The sequence below is a fragment of the Anabrus simplex genome, chromosome 5 (assembly GCF_040414725.1).
Source record: "Anabrus simplex isolate iqAnaSimp1 chromosome 5, ASM4041472v1, whole genome shotgun sequence".
NCBI lineage: Eukaryota > Metazoa > Arthropoda > Insecta > Orthoptera > Tettigoniidae > Anabrus > Anabrus simplex.
In genome coordinates this window covers 311,375,303-311,389,548 of record NC_090269.1, presented here as the reverse complement: position 1 = coordinate 311,389,548, position 14,246 = coordinate 311,375,303, and the positions used below count along the sequence as shown (strand labels likewise).

The 14,246-nt window shown below is 41.2% G+C and overlaps 1 protein-coding gene across 1 annotated transcript in view; it reads right to left on the bottom strand.

Annotated features, from left to right (window-relative positions):
• LOC136874514 (hemolymph lipopolysaccharide-binding protein) overlaps positions 1-14,246 on the bottom strand; it is a 122,769-nt gene that overhangs the window by 18,448 nt on the left and 90,075 nt on the right. Inside the window, exon 3 of the mRNA XM_068227918.1 lies at positions 8,639-8,774. Coding sequence (XP_068084019.1) covers positions 8,639-8,774 — 136 coding nt within the window. The remainder of the gene's footprint in view (positions 1-8,638; positions 8,775-14,246) is intronic.

Genomic DNA, 14,246 nt, shown 5'->3' with positions numbered 1-14,246 from the left:
TTATGAGCACAATGTCATCGGCAAAACGCAGATGGTTCAAATATAACTCGTTGATTTTTATTCCTTTATTATCCCAATGAAGGGTTTTGAATATATCTTCCAAGGCAAGGGTAAACAGCTTTGGAGAGATTGTGTCACCTTGTCGAACTCCTTTGCCAACTGGGATTGTATTGGTGATGAGGTCTTCGTCCACTCTGACTACCATTGTTGCTTGATCATAAATGTTTTCCAGGAGCTTTATATACCTTGAGTTTATCATGGCATTTTGAAGTGCCTTCATGATTGCCCAAATCTCCACTGAGTCAGAAGCTTTTTGATAATCAATGAAGGCCCGATGAATCTTGATGTTGTACTCAGTGGTTTTCTCAAGAAGAAGACGAATAGTCTGGGTGTGTTCAACAGTTGAGAAACCTTTACGAAAACCCGCTTGCTCGGCAGGTTGATAAAACTCCAGTTCTCTTGTGAGGCGGTTGGGTACAATTTTAGTCAGGAGCTTGTAGAGGTGTGATAACAAACTCACAGGACGATAGTTCTCTAAATTTTCCTTATCACCTTTCTTGAAGAGAAGTATCACTAGCATTTTTCCAATTTTCTGGTATTCTTCCAGAGTTAATACACTTGTTGATGAGTATTCTCACGGCTTCTAGCAGATCTCTTCCACCTAATTTCAGCATTTCATTCGTTACATTATCCTCCCCAGGGGATTTTTTTTGTTGTTTAAGTGAATTTTCAATCTCAGCAGTAGTTACTTGCGTTGTTACTTCATGTGTATAATTCTGGGCTAGGTTGTTCATCACTGGGTGATTTATTAATGGTTGATGTATACAGCCTGTAGTAGAAATCTCTAATAACTTCAGTAATGTTTTGCCTATCTGTGACTATTTCTCCATTTTGGTTCTTAAGTTTTGTAATTTTTGGTCTTCCTGTAGACATGTTGTTTTTTAAAATCTTCATGTTTTTATTTTCTTCAATTGTCTGCATGATCATGTTATTATTAAATTTCCTTAGATCTTTTCTTATTTCCTTGCGAATGGTCTTGTTAAGATTTTTGTATTCTGCTGTATCCCTGCCCATTGTCTTCCTGCCCTTAATGAGCTGCATGGTATTAAGTGAAAGCCGGCTCCTCTTATTATTTTTCTACAATGGGATCTCCTTTGCTGCATTTCGAATACTGACTGTAATTTTCTCATTAAGTTCGTTCACGTCCAAGTATTTAAAACCTTCTGTTGGGTTAAGTTTTCTGGTAAGAGCTTGTTGAAATGATGATTACCGAGCTCGATAGCTGCAGTCGCTTAAGCGCGGCCAATATTCAGTATTCGGGAGATAGTAGGTTCGAACCCCACTGTCGGCAGCCCTGAAAATGGTTTTCCGTGGTTTCCCATTTCCACACCAGGAAAATGCTGGGGCTGTACCTTAATTAAGGCCACGGCCGCTTCCTTCACACTCCTAGCCCTTTCCTGTCCCGTCGTCGCCATAAGACCTATGTGCGCCGGTGCGACGTAAAGCAATTAGCAAAAAAAAAAAAAAAAAAGAAGCGAAATGATGATTGATGTTTTTCTAAGTCCAAGCAACATATCACAATAGCGTAACTTATTTCAAGTATAGCAACCTTTATTTTCTCCAGATCTGTACAGTAATGAACCTAACTAATCTATTCAGAGAAAATAGGAATACAAATAAAAAACTAAAACAATAGCACAACATACAATAAAAGGTTAACTGCATCTACAAGCTTCGTACTCGGCATGTGGCCACACCGCTGATCTCTATACATGGATGGCTGGTGGCTTGGGTAGCAGTAAGCCGAATAGAAGATGACTGGCGTAGTAAGATGGCAGCGAGCGCACGGTGCAGTAGACCCATTGAATAGACCACGAACAGCGCGCTTACTTTGTTTATGCTTAGTTCAGTGACGCCAATCCCCTTGATTGTAGTTCCACGGGTGTTCTGTGCTGTGTTATTTCAAAAGAAATAGTATTGTATTTTATGGATTTAGGTTTGTTGCCTTGTAGTATGCTTGTAAATTCGTTCGTTCGTAATCTGTTTATCCTCCAGGGTTGGTTTTTCCCTCGGACTCAGCGAGGGATCCCATCTCTACCGCCTCAAGGGCAGTGTCCTGGAGATTCAGACTTTCGGTCGGGGATACAACTGGAGAGTATGGCCAGTACCTCGCACAGGCGGCTTCACCTGCTATGCTGAACAGGGGCTTTGTTGGGGATGGGAAGTTTGGAAGGGATAGAGACAAGGAAAAGGGAAGGAAGCGGCCTTGGCCTTAAGTTAGGTACCATCCCGTCATTTGCCTGGAGGAGAAATGGGAAACCACGGAAAACTACTTCCACGATGGCTGAGGTGGGAATCGAACCCCCCTCTATTCAGTTAACCTTCCGAGGATGAGTGGACCCCGTTCCAACCCTCATACCACTTTTCAAATTTCGTGGCAGAGCCGGGAATCGAACCCGGACCTCTGGGGGTGGCAGCTAATCACACTAACCACTACACCACAGAGGCGGACACTGCTTGTAAATTACAAAATTAAATTTAAATGTGCATGTATTTATGTGAAATCCGAATGAAGAAACATCCTACCGGGTATTAACATACCGCAGTGTTCAGCTTATGGATGTACAAACAGAAACGATCAGCAAAAGGAGAAAGCATTTCATCGGTGAGTTTTATACTGTACATAATAATCTTCCTAGGGTAGTGTTTTGAGTTTTAGGTTATTGTATCTTATTTCGCATATTCTGGGAGCAAAATGGCAAATTTTCGAGGTTTCCTTTCTCGAAACCCGAACATCTAAGATCATGGATTAGGAGTATCAGGCGGAAGACTTGGGAGCCTTCTAAAACAGCTGTTCTCTGCTCCCATCACTTTGAGAAAGACTGTTTAGATAAAAATGGACAAACTGCACGCCTTAGAAGTGATGTATAGCCAACTGTTTTCAATTTTACTGAACATTAACTGCAAGTAAAGATTTACTTATATTTTTATTTATTTGTCATAATTAAACTGACAGTTTTGATGAAATAATTGACGTGACCTTATAACAATCTTAGAAAATGAAGTCTGGAGGAATTCTAGACCTTATTTACATCAGTAATAATTATGGGTTTCAGACACTGGAGTGGTGGGAGAAGGCAAAGTGTGGTGGGTGTTTTAGGCTATCCCATTATACTAGTTGTGGTATTTGGGGCTCATTTAACGGGTGTTACATATTTCTGATGATGACCATCAATATTGCTTTGGTAGCTGAATTAAATTAAAGAGGTCTGTAATAGTAAATTAAGCTGCAGGTAATGTGATATATTGACAAGTTTTGAATATTTGCTGGTTTTATGAATATGTACATTTGCTTCAATTATATTTTAATTTGATAAACTTCGCGTTATTTCATAGAAACAGGAAACAGGAATTCATTATCAAACACCGATTATGGTATGTCGAATCTAGGCCTGTATAGTGAACTACGTTTATAGGTACATCATTTTAAGAATGCATAATTTCGTGACATACATGTATACAATTTACAGCAATGTTTCCAGAAACTGATTTTCACTCGTATTGTGTTACCGATCGCTAATTGCATGTATTCAGCACCTAAGTTAATATTAGTCGGCCGTTATTATACACTCATTTTTATTGCTATCCCGGAGATTTACTGACCTCGGAACGACGTGTCAGTGATCCCAATGTCCTTATGCTTTGAGTGAACATGTCCCTATATTTTTAATTATTCCAACGCGCCATTAATTGCGATTTAAAATTGACTATATTATCATTGCTTCCCCATAAGGAGAGCTCTAGGATGGGTACGCCAACATGGCGAACCGCGCGCTCAACTTGGCGTACTTTCTCCTGCAGCGGAGAGCTGCCATCAGCGATCCATGTATAGAGATCAGTGGGCCGCACATGTTTCCTTATCATTCAACTCCTAGCACAATACTCTGTCGAGTAGGCAAGGCATCTCTCCACGGGAATACATACGCTCACCCCCTCTCCTTCCCCTCCCACTGTTAGCCAGAGGTAGGGAAGTCCTCCTCACCCTGCACCCCCTGAGTTGAGTGTTCTGGTTCACATTTCATACATCAGGATCACCCACTACCTAGTTCATGGTCTCTCTCTAATTGACACGCCTGAGATTTTGCTTTTAATGCAGCTGTACATCTGCTCCTAATTCTACTAAAACTTGAATAAACTACCAGCACACTTCTACTTTCGCTAACCACTTCATCTGCATTACACGGTTGAGCTATCATTTTCAACTGCTGTTCAGTCATAAATATACGTCTCTCTTCATACGTTTCCTTGCACACTGTCAATAAATGAAAATCCTCTCTTTCATCACCATATAATATACAAACTTTAACTTATTCCAGCCCTTATTTATATATATTCCTAATATCCACCATACTAAGCCTCTTCTCTCAACCCTGTCCACATTTGCCACTTTCATATTCAATACCTGACTTAACCTCATAAATATCTTTAGTGTTGCTCTCTTACTGCATTCGGCCACGAACTCTTGTTCTGCAACGTCTCTTGTCCTCTTTATCACATGTTTCCAATATACACCACTCCTCCTTTCTCATTCTATATCGTAATAATCCCCTAAACCCAGTCTATCTAAAGCATTTTTCAAATCTACCCAGTAATCATCATAATTGCTCTTTTTTATACTGGTAAGCCGACTGCAGAATTAGGCCCCCTTCACCTTTTCTCAATCTGCACCAGTAACTAAGCACCCTTTTCAAAATGTCTATCTTGGTATAATCTTTATATATAACACTTGCTCCTGCGCTCGCGGGGCATAACGGCAACTCCATAACAATCTTCCTGAACTTACTCCCTATCTGTTCTAATATCCCGCACTCTTTCTCAACCCTCCAAATTTCAGAACCATACAGCATTCTACTCTTCACCACCGCATTAAATACCATTCTTTATATATAATAATCTACGCCCTGGAATTTATTTTCTAATATCCTAATTACTGAGAGTGCTGCTTGGCTTTTCCATTTGGCTCGCCTAATTTGTTTAACCCAACTACCATTTCTACCTACCATCAGCCTCAGGTACTCCAGTTTATTCACCACCTCTATTTCCTCCTCATTTATTATCCACTTCTTCCCGGGTTTCTTTTTACCTTTCATACAAAGCGTCACCTTTGTCTTGCTACTGTTGATCTTCAATGACCATTTCTTCGCAAAACTACAAACCTCGTTCAAACCCCTTTACAGGCCCCAAACTGTCAACGTCACCAATCAACATTGAATTTCTTGTACCCCTAAAATTGGACACGCCCATTTTTCCTCCCCATGGTCGTTCATAAACAACAGGGATATAATTGGTGACAATTTACACCCATGTTTCAGCCCAAATTTCCATTCAATCAATCCAGTAACCACCCCCATCTTCTACCCCAATGCTACGACAGACTTGATCGCTCTTCTCAACCCCTACCTCCCCAGTCTTTCAAACGCCTCCCTGCTCACTTATCGAACACCTTCTGAAAGTCTATAGCTGCTATAAAAATTTTGGTACCTTCTTTTCTCACGTATTTTTCTATTATTGTTATAAAAATCATTAAATTGTCTGTCGTCCTCCTCCCTTTTCTAAAGCCACTCTAGAATATCACTTCCTCAGCCTATTAACCAAATTACCCGTGTATATCTTGCTCAGAGAGTCCAGCAAGGTTATACTTGTATAGTGGCTGGGGTCGGCCGTCTCTCCTTTGCTTTTTTAAATAGGGCATAATGATTCCTTTCTGCCATTCTTTCGGGAATTTCGCCCCTTCGAATGCCTCGTTTAGAAATGTAACTAAAGTCTCCCTCATTTCACTAGTTTTTGCTACTTACATCCAATAAACATTTGTTATGCCATTTTTCAGTCCCGCTGTCCTGTTCTTTTATTTACTTATCACTTACACCAACGCATCACCTGTTATTCCTTTATCCAACTCATGACTACCCATCTCTAACCCCCTTTCAAACTCATATTCTCCTTTTGCCCTTAACCACCCTTTCTTCTCTTCTAATAGTTTCTGGAAATACTTCACCCATACTCAATTTTTGACTTTGTAGCTCTACTTGCACCCCTGTTAATTTGATTTACTTTCAACCACACCTTTTCTCCTCCCCTGTCTTTACACTCCTTGTTTATCACTTCCGTTTGGACCTTTTTTTGCTAGTTGCTTTATGTCGCATCGACACAGATAGGTCTTATGGCGACGATGGGACAGAAAAGGGCTGGGGGGGGGAGGAAGCGGCCGTAGCCTTAATCAAGGTACAGCCCCAGCATTTGCCTGGTGTGAAAATGGGAAACCACGGAAAACCATCTTCAGGGCTGCCGACAGTGGGGTTCGAACCCACTATCTCTCGAATACTGGATACTGGCCGCACTTAAGCGTCTGCAGCTATCGAGCTCGGTGTTTGGACTTTTTGCCATGCTTTTTTCTCTACTAGCATTTTCTTAAATTCTTTCCTCAACCTGCAAAACTGCTCCCTTAAACCCCTCCCTCCATATTTCCTGTAGGCCTACTCATCTAGAGTTCTCATCACTATGTCTTCTGGTATAGCCTAGAGCAATTTTGTTACTTCCATTGGCCTGTCTCAGTCTTATCCTTGGCTTTAACAATATGAAAGTGACTGAGGTATGAGTGATGCTAGTAATGCCATTCCTTATGCAGCCAGTCCCTGCTATGAACGGTGTGAAAATGTTGCTCATAGGGTCGGTTGATGCATGCATTTCAGTGGGCTTGGCAGACTGATATGTAATAGCAACTTCTGGCTCGGCGAGGAAAGCAACGGGAAACTACCTGAGTCCTCATTTCCCTAGCACGCCTCTTCAGTGATGCCTAGGCAATGTATGACAGCTGATGGCGGAGCTGTTGAGGATCCAACCAGCCTTAGGGCTGACGACTGAACATACACATACATACAAGTTGTATTATCACTCCTTTTTTTCTTAAGGTTTGTGACTTTACTTATCAAACATAGCAATTGTGTATTGATCATGAATTATAGGTGAGACTCATTGGTGTCACTTGCAAATATCTAGTCAAGATCTATTTAATCTCATTTAATATATTTGGTTTTGCCTGTTCCGAACTTGTGGAAATTGCATTTTAATATCTCGCTTATTGTACATCGCGTATTCTTGTTGGAAATCTACGGTAAAATATAATTTTCTCAAATTGATTCCTTTTTTTTTTTTTTTTTTTTTTTGAAAGTTTTGCCTGATGTTTCCCTCTTTCTCCCTGTTTTTTCTTATCCTGTACTTACCATGGACTACCCTCTTGGTCCGTCTGGCAACGCTCCACTGACTCTGCTTATTAAATTTGTTATTCCTAATGTATTAGTTTCCGTATTGTTGGTAAGTAACGAACCGAGCTCGATAGCTGCAGTCGCTTAAGTGCGGCCAGTATCCAGTAATCGGGAGATAGTGGGTTCGAGCCCCACTGTCGGCAGCCCTGAAGCTGGTTTTCCGTGGTTTCCCATATTCACACCAGGCAAATGCCAGGGCTGTACCTTAATTAAGGCCACGGCCGCTTCCTTTCAATTCCTAGGCCTTTCCTATCCCATCATCGCCGTAAGACATATCTGTGTCGGTGCGACGTAAAGCAAATAGCAAGATAACTAACGAGATTGAGGGTTCAGTATTCGAAATATGTCTTTCTGCAGTTTGTCATATTCCCTCCAGTCATATGGTACCCTGTTTGCTCAGGCACTAAGTTGCTCAGATATCGGTCGATAATACTGTTTCATAACCAAAGCGCTGTGGACAACTTTAATTATTTTCGCTCGTGTTGTGATTATTCTATCACTTAGGACATACGTATTATTGTCGGACATAAAATATTAACATATCCAACGTACCCAAACGCCACAATTCTCTCCTCTATGTTCATTTGGAGTGATGGCATATAACGCCGTTTTACTTGTTCATCGGATGGAGATGTTAAGCCTTGAGTAGACACGTTAGTACAGGAGTAGTCTATGTGCCGGCACATAAACATTAAAACTTTGGTTGTGTTCCTTTGTAACCAAAACTGTTTGGTCTGGTGTGGCAAGATCAGTGCCAGCTCTCAGACTCGAAATTAAATTGTTCGATGCATGAATTAATGACCTGTCTGAATTCGTAACAGTTTTAACTTTTCTATAAGGGGTAGAAATTAATACATTTCTATTTCAAAACATTGTGTTGATATTTCTGTTATTAATAATTCTTCAGAAAAACGTAGCACAAAGTTTTACAAGCCGCTTAATGCCATTTAAGAATATGAAAACTGAGTATCAATTCAGTGGATTATTTATTTTGGTATAAACCGAGCTCGATAGCTACAGTCGCTTAAGTGCGGCCAGTATCCAGTAATCGGGAGATAGTGGGTTCGAGCCCCACTGTCGGCAGCCCTGAAGATGGTTTTCCGTGGTTTCTCATTTTCGCACCAGGCAAATTCTGCGGCTATACCTTAATTAAGGCCACGGCCGCTTCCTTCCCATTCCTAGACCTTTCCTATCCCATCGTTGCCATAAAACCTATCTGTGTCGGTGCGACGTAAAGCAACTAGCAACAACAACAAAAAAATATAACATTTTAGATGAATAATGTTGTACCGTATATCAACATTCTTAAAACTTACCGGCAGCGTTCACAATCAAATGTTGGGTCTCCGTTCCCTGACAGTAGGTTGCCCCATGTTTCAGGTCTACGACAAGTCCCTTCTGGTCACGTACAAGTTGTTGTATTGACCTTGAGTTTTCTCCATAAGCATCAACCTGGAAAATGAAACGAAGTAAGGAAATGAAACGTAAATGAGTGATGGTTAAGATGAAACAGCAATACCCCAATTGAATAGAGAGTCTATGTTTATGCTGGGTTCACGGTTCTGGGCTTAACCTCAGTAAGACTGAACAGTTACTCCCAAAGGAATATTTCCTTGGCGATCTCTCGGACACTCAAATGTTACTACTACTACTACTACTACTACTACTACTACTACTACTACTACTACTACTACAACGACAACAACAACAACAACAACAACAACAATAATAATAATAATAATAATAATAATAATAATAATAATAATAATAATAATAATAATAATGTTTGTTTTCCGTCCCACTAACTTGCAGTTTTCGGAGGCACCAAGGTGCCACAATTTTGTCCCACAGGAGCACTTTCTAGTACCAGTAAATCTACTGGCATGATGCTGGCGTATTTGAGCACCTTCAGGTACCACTGGACTGAGCCGGGATTGAACCTGTCAGCTTGAGCTAAGAAGGCCAGCTACTCAGCCCGGCGTATTTTAACAAAATGTCAGAGCATGAGATGCTCAAACGTAGAAATATACAGAGTGTCCCACCCAACTCTGCGACCACAAATATCTCCGAAATGAAACAAAATATGAAAATTCCAATTGGCCAGGAACGTACCCATGTCAGGGGCTCACAAAATGAGAAGGTGTGCACAATCCATAAAGGTGAACAAGTAGCACTTCCAACGCAAAGTTGCGTTTTATTTAAATGGGGCAGGTATGCTTGTTCTAGCAAAATGAAATCTAGAGCTGCAGTTGGTGATAACACACTTGGTTTCACGTTTCTAAATCGCATACGTTCTGAAATACGTGGCTGTTAGAGGATGACAAAGGCGCCACCGTTTCTGACGTAATATAATGCATGTACCTCTGTGCTCAGAGCAGGGGTTGCTTGCACTGATCTGTAGCCTGCTGTAAACAAACCGATATCAGCTCGCACGTTCTAGCTACAGTGTACTAGTGTCTCCTGATCTGGTCTGCTGTCATGCTGTATCGTAATTCACGTACGTTTCGGATATTGTTTTCCATATTGACACATTAAACCGTGTTTTCGTGTGGCGTGTAACAATTGCCGCCATTTAGTCTATATGCCAGCCTTCAGTAACGAAGAATACCTGAGTATTATTTTGATTTACGGCCAATGTCACAGAACTGCAACCGCAGCTGTGGCATTGTACGCTGAACGCTATCCAGATCGACGGTGTCCTTCGCCTCGTACCATTGCCAACATCTGCACGAAACTCAGCGGAACTGGAAGCTGGGCTCCCACAAAGTGATAACGTACAAAGACAGCGACTAGCAATGGAAACGAAATTGCTGTTCTGGCTGCTGTAGCGCACAATCCTCAGGGGAGTGTCCGACAGATTGCGCAAGGTTCTGGAATAAGCTACAGTAACGTGAGCAGAATTTTGCACAGGCATCGGTTTCATCCGTTCCATATCTCACTGCGCCAGGAACTGTACGGGACGGACTTTGAATCCCGCATTGTATTCTGTCTGTCTGCACTTCAGCAGTTGCAAGGTAATCCAGCATTCCTACGTAATACGCTGTTTACGGAATCTGCGGAACAAGCACTACTGGTCCAAGCAAATCCCCACTGGATTCGCCAAGTTGCTCATCAACGACAGTGGGGCATCATTGTTTGATGCGGTATCATTGGTAACTTTATTTTAGGTCCCTATTTTTATCAGGGAACATTAAACGGACAGCGATATTCATAATTTCTGTAACACACTCTACCCCTCCTCATGGAGGATGTGGGATTGGAAACGCGTCTATCAGTGTGGTTCCAGCATGATGGATGTCCCACATATTCTGCACGAGTTTCCAGAGACGTTGTGGATGCGACGTTTTCAAATAGGTGGATAGGACGGGAAGGTCCTATGCGATGGCCACCTTGGTCTCCAGACTTGACGCCATTAGACTTCATTCTCTGGGGCACAGTGAAAGATAGAGTGTATCAAGAACAGCCAACGACAGTAGAGGATATGCAAAATCGTATTACTGCGGCGTGTGCGGCGATATCTGTAGAAACACCGCAATCCGTGCAACACTCCCTTGTTACCAGATTCCAAAAGTGTATTGATGCAAACGGAGGGCACTTCAAACATCTGTTGAAGTGACACTGGTTCATCGGACAAGACGCTACTAGTGATTTGTGGGTGCATTTTCCATGCCAGGTGTACTGTACAACAATGAAGTTTCTGAGGACTATAGGCCACTAGTAAATGTGTTTAGAAAATCGGAACCAAGTGTGTTATCACTAGTTGTAGCTCTAGTTGTTATTTTGCTAGAATAAACATACATGTTCCATTTATAAAAGCGCAACTTGGTGTTGGAGGTGTTATTTGTTTGCCTTTGTGGATTGTGCGTGCCTTCTCATTGTGTGAGCCTTAACATGGGTACGTTCCTGGCCAATTGGAAATTTCATATTTTGTATCATTTCGGAGATATTTGGGGTCGCAGAGTTGAGTGGGACACTCTGTATATGCCTACACGCAAGACATATAATAAAAGGAAATATTGCTACATAAAATTTGATCATCGTATTTTCTCCACTTTCAAAAAATACTGTAGATACCTTTTTCATACTTCTGTTTGAAGATATATATGCCACTGGGGTTGTCGAACAACTAGGTCATCGGACCCTAAGGGTAAACGATTTAAATGAAATCAAACTGTAGGCTAAAATTTAACCGCAGACTAGATTTATAAAATGATAATAAAAAAGACAAAGACACCTCCGTACAGGCCATGAAGGCCTTGGAGGAGTGGAGGTAAAGACTTCCACCATTGTTAACCGCGGCACGTAATGGGGTAGAGTGGTTAGGTCTACGCTCGTCCGCCTTTGCCCCCAGGAATTAACCTGGTACTCATTTTTGGTGTAGGCTGAGTGAACCTCAGGGCCATATGCACTTCTGAAAGTGGAAATCTCGTTTCTTAAATTTTACGACTTCCTGACGGGGATTCGTACCCACGTCCTTCCGGGCGAACCGAGCACGCCTTTTCCGCCTCGGCCAGGCAGCCCCTATAAAATGATAACAACAATTATTATGAATTTTAAAAAGTCAGTGGATCTAATTTGCTAGTTGCTTTACGTCGCACCGACACAGATAGGTCTTATGGCGACGATGGGACAGGGAAGGGCTAGGAGTGGGAAAGAAGCGGCCGTGGCATTAATTAAGGTACAGCCCCAGCATTTGCCTGGTGTGAAAATGGGACACCATGGAAAACCATTTTCAGGGCTGCCGACAGTGGGGTTCGAACCTACTATCTCCCGAATACTGGATACTGGCCGCACTTAAGCGACTGCAGATATCGAGCTCGGTGATCTAATTTGCATTGGCTTATTTATGTAAATACAATTTTAACGACAGTGCCTGTACATTGGTTGTTTTGGAGAAATTTTCTTCTAGTTATCTGTTTCAAATGTAATGAAGGTCATCAACACATTTTTTAGCTTTGGCGCCTGTTTTTCTGAGTTCATATAACTGAAAAACTACTGGATATATTTCAGCCAAGTTTCATATTTAGAATCCACCTGTCCTTGGGTAACTTTTAAGGTCAATATTATTTCTAAATCTGAATGGACTGGGAATCTATACAGAGGTAGATCCGGGGAGGTGATAAGTGGGGCTTTAGCACCCCACCCTTGTTAAATTTAAAGGTTTACGTATTTTACTTGTTTAAATACGTAGGCTGTGTCATCAAAGTTCGCTATCAATCAATCAATCAATCAATACTGATCTGCATTTAGGGCAGTCGCCCAGGTGGCAGATTCCCTATCTGTTGCTTTCCTAGCCTTTTCCTAAATGATTTCGAAGAAATTGGAAATTTATTGAACATCTCCCTTGGTAAGTTATTCCAATCCCTAACTCCCCTTCCTATAAATGAATATTTGCCCCAGTTTGTCCTCTTGAATTCCAACTTTATATCTTCATATTGTGATATTTCCTACTTTTATAAACGCCATTCAAACTTATTCGTCTACTAATGTCATTCCACGCCATCTCTCCGCTGACAGCTCGGAACATACCACTTAGTCGAGCAGCTCTTCTTCTTTCTCTCAATTCTTCCCAACCCAAACATTGCAACATTTTTGTAACGCTACTCTTTTGTCGGAAATCACCCAGAACAAATCGAGCTGCTTTTCTTTGGATTTTTTCCAGTTCTTGAATCAGGTAATCCTGGTGAGGGTCCCATACACTGGAACCATACACTAGTTGGGGTCTTACCAGAGACTTATATGCACTCTCCTCTACATCCTTACTACAACCCCTAAACACTCATAACCATGTGCAGAGATCTGTACCATTTATTTACAATCCCATTTATGTGATTACCCCAATGAAGATCTTTCCGTATATTAACACCCAGATACTTACAATGATCCCCAAAAGGAACTTTCACCCCATCAACGCAGTAATTAAAACTGAGAGGACCTTTCCTATTTGTGAAACTCACAACCGACTATTGCCTGCTGTACATCTCACAACATTTTCGAGGTCACGTTGCAGTTGCTCACAATCTTGTAACTTATTTATCACTCTATAGAGAATAACATCATCCGCAAAAAGCCTTACCTCCGATTCCACTCCTTTACTCATATCATTTATATATATAAGAAAACATAAAGGTCCGATAACACTGCCCTGAGGAACTCCCCTCTCAACTATTACAGGGTCAGACAAAGCTTCACCTACTCTAACTCTCTGAGATCTATTTTCTAGAAATATAGCAACCCATTCAGTCACTCTTTTGTCTAGTCCAATTGCACTCATTTTTGCCAGTAGTCTCCCATGATCCACCCCATCAAATGCTTTAGACAGGTCAATCGCGATACAGTCCATTTGACCTCCAGAATCCAAGATATCTGCTATATCTTGCTGGAATCCTACAAGTTGAGCTTCAGTGGAATAACCTTTCCTAAAACCGAATTGCCTACTATCGAACCAGTTATTAATTTCACAAACATGTCTAATATAATCAGAAATAATGCCTTCCCAAAGCTTACATACAATGCATGTCAAACTTACTGGCCTGTAATTTTCAGCTTTATGTCTATCACCCTTTCCTTTATACACAGGGGCTACTATAGCAACTCTCCATTCATCTGGTATAGCTCCTCCGACCAAAAAATAATCAAATAAGTAATTCAGGTATGGTACTATATCCCAACCCATTGTCTTTAGTATATCCCCAGAAATCTAATCAATTCCAGCCGCTTTTCTAGTTTTCAACTTTTGTATATTATTGTAAATGTCATTTTTTCATATGTAAAATTTATTACTTCTTTGGCTTTAGTCTCCTCCTCTATCTCGGCATTATCCTTGTAACCAACAATCTTTACATACTGCTGACTGAATACTTCTGCCTTTTGAAGATCCTCACATACACACTCCCCTTGTTCATGAATTATTCCTGGAATGTC